Here is a 2,225-nt window from a genome sequence, read left to right on the forward strand (position 1 = left end):
TCAGCGTTTTTGTTACTTTGCCAACTTCGCTGGGTGTTTGCACTGACGTTGTCCGAACGCGAACCTCCCAGTTCCACAGGGAGGTCGAACAGGAAGCCATTATTTCGGCCATCCAGGGAGCCCCAGGCCACCGGTCTTGGCTTGACCCTGATTAGGGTTCTGCCACATGGCAGTGACCTTTGGTAGCACCACCTACAGAGGATGACAGGGGTTGAGAGGGAAAAGAAAAGAAAGCCCAAACACAAAAGCTAAATTTCTAGACTCAGGGAGGGGATAAATACAGTTAAAAATTGATGGGCTGGTCAGGAATTCTTATTATACTTTTTGTCTTTGGAGGCTGCTCTTAGGCTAAAGCTCCTGTGGGTTCCAGTTATGATGGGACATTCGTTACATTTTATATATGAAATGATCATTTTAGACAACAGGTGTTGCTTCCAACTTTGTGTCAACATTGGGGGAGCAGCCCTTTCCAGATGCCAAAAAATGGCGTTTTCCATTGTTGGTGTGGAAAAACTGACTTTGGCCTGTCAGGAGTCCTGACCTCAGACCCCCATCTAAACTTTGGATGAATGGCACGCGCATTGCAACGCCAGACACTTATTCACCCAACATCAGGTGGCTTGCCGATTCCTCACCAAGATGCTTCCTATGCCGCTGAATGGAGAGACCCTGGGCGACAGGTTCCAACCGTACCCCTGTTTCCTCAACCCGGTGGGTTATCAACCTGTTAAATCACTCTGTGTCCATGCACTTTTCTGTGTAGGGTGTCTACTCCGATAGACTTGGACCATGTAGTGGGTCATATGAAATAGGAAAACTTACTTTTCCAGGAGCACACTCCGTTCCATCAAGAGGTGGCGCCCTTTCTTGGTTTTGCAGAATGGTATATAAAGGTTGTCAGGTGACTGCACCACAGCTGTGTTACATGGGCTCAAATGTGCGAAACTGAAACACAGAAGAAGAGAAAATGTATGATGTGAATCGTACAATAAGTGAGTTAGGCAGTACTGTATATGGGAAATTAAAGCAGTGTGAATGAGTTGGTTTACTGCTCTATATTGTGAAGCGTTAACCAAGAAAGCTGAAACAAATCAAATTGACTTCCTTCTGAGAAACTATTCTGGAGGCATGCATCCCTGGACAAAACTGATGCTCAAAGAAAAAAAATCGCACCTATGGACATAAAAAAATGCTGCATTAAGACTTGCATAAAAAACCCTTGTATTCCCACTATACACAGATGCAGATTAGGTAGTATTGTGGGATTGTGGTGCTTAAAAGTTCATATTATATGGTCTGGATAGAAAGAGGCAGAATTTAGTAAACAACAAGAGGTATGCAAGTATAGCACAGTCACAATCTGACTAAGACAGCTGCGAGACCCTGGCGTAGGACCAAATTTTTGTTCCTACAGGTGTTAAGAGGGTGCCCATTATCAGGAGGCACTAAGCGTGAAGTGGGATGTATATGGAGGTACTTACTGATTGGGAACAGAGGCCTTATTGTAACCTAACTCCAGAAAGATCAGTGGTCAGGTGTTTTTTTTCAAGGATTTAGACCAAACAGATGTCGTCAGTACTGATTAGATGATATATCAAAAATGAGCCTTCAGCTGCCTTAGAGGCATCTCTTCTGATATAAATTCTTACCAAGACGGTTTTGGTGAACAACACGAGCCCAGCCATATTTGCATTTCTTAACCTGTATTATCCCCTCCTGAGTCTAGAAATTAGGCTTTTGTGTTTGGCTTTCTTTTCCTTTCTCCTCAACCCTGTCATCCTCTGTAGTGGTGCTACAAAGGTCACTGCATGTGGAAGAACCCTAATCAGGTCAAGCAAGACGGTGCCTGGGGCTCCTGGAGCAAATATGGCTCCTGTTCACGCTCCTGTGGAACTGGAGTTCGCTTTCGGACACGTCAGTGCAACAACCCAGCGTAAGTGGCAAAAGTAACAAAAACGTGATTTGATTCTGCAAGGCATCATAAATGTTAAGTAATGAAATAATGGAGGTTACTAAATCTAAATTGCAGTTATAATTGATGATTTTGCAACGTCTTGCGGTCTTCAGAGTAATGACTGTCCTCTTTAAACTGTGGTTTCCCTAACCTTAACCAATGAGTTTTAGTTTCCTCAACTTAAAGTTTAATATAGTATAGTATAGCTAGTATTTATTTACTTTCTTGCCAAGAGGAAGATGAGAAGATAGACCTTTTTTCACAGCAGCCA

The 2,225-nt window shown here is 43.3% G+C and overlaps 1 protein-coding gene across 1 annotated transcript in view; it reads left to right on the forward strand.

Moving 5' to 3' along the window:
- adamts3 (ADAM metallopeptidase with thrombospondin type 1 motif, 3) overlaps positions 1-2,225 on the forward strand; it is a gene marked incomplete in the record, with an annotated part of 134,996 nt that overhangs the window by 98,431 nt on the left and 34,340 nt on the right. The window contains 1 exon segment of the mRNA XM_035658667.1: positions 1,788-1,933. Coding sequence (XP_035514560.1) covers positions 1,788-1,933 — 146 coding nt within the window.

Source organism: Morone saxatilis, unplaced genomic scaffold (genome assembly GCF_004916995.1).
Source record: "Morone saxatilis isolate NCDOM2014 unplaced genomic scaffold, NCSU_SB_2.0 Contig16, whole genome shotgun sequence".
Lineage (NCBI taxonomy): Eukaryota > Metazoa > Chordata > Actinopteri > Moronidae > Morone > Morone saxatilis.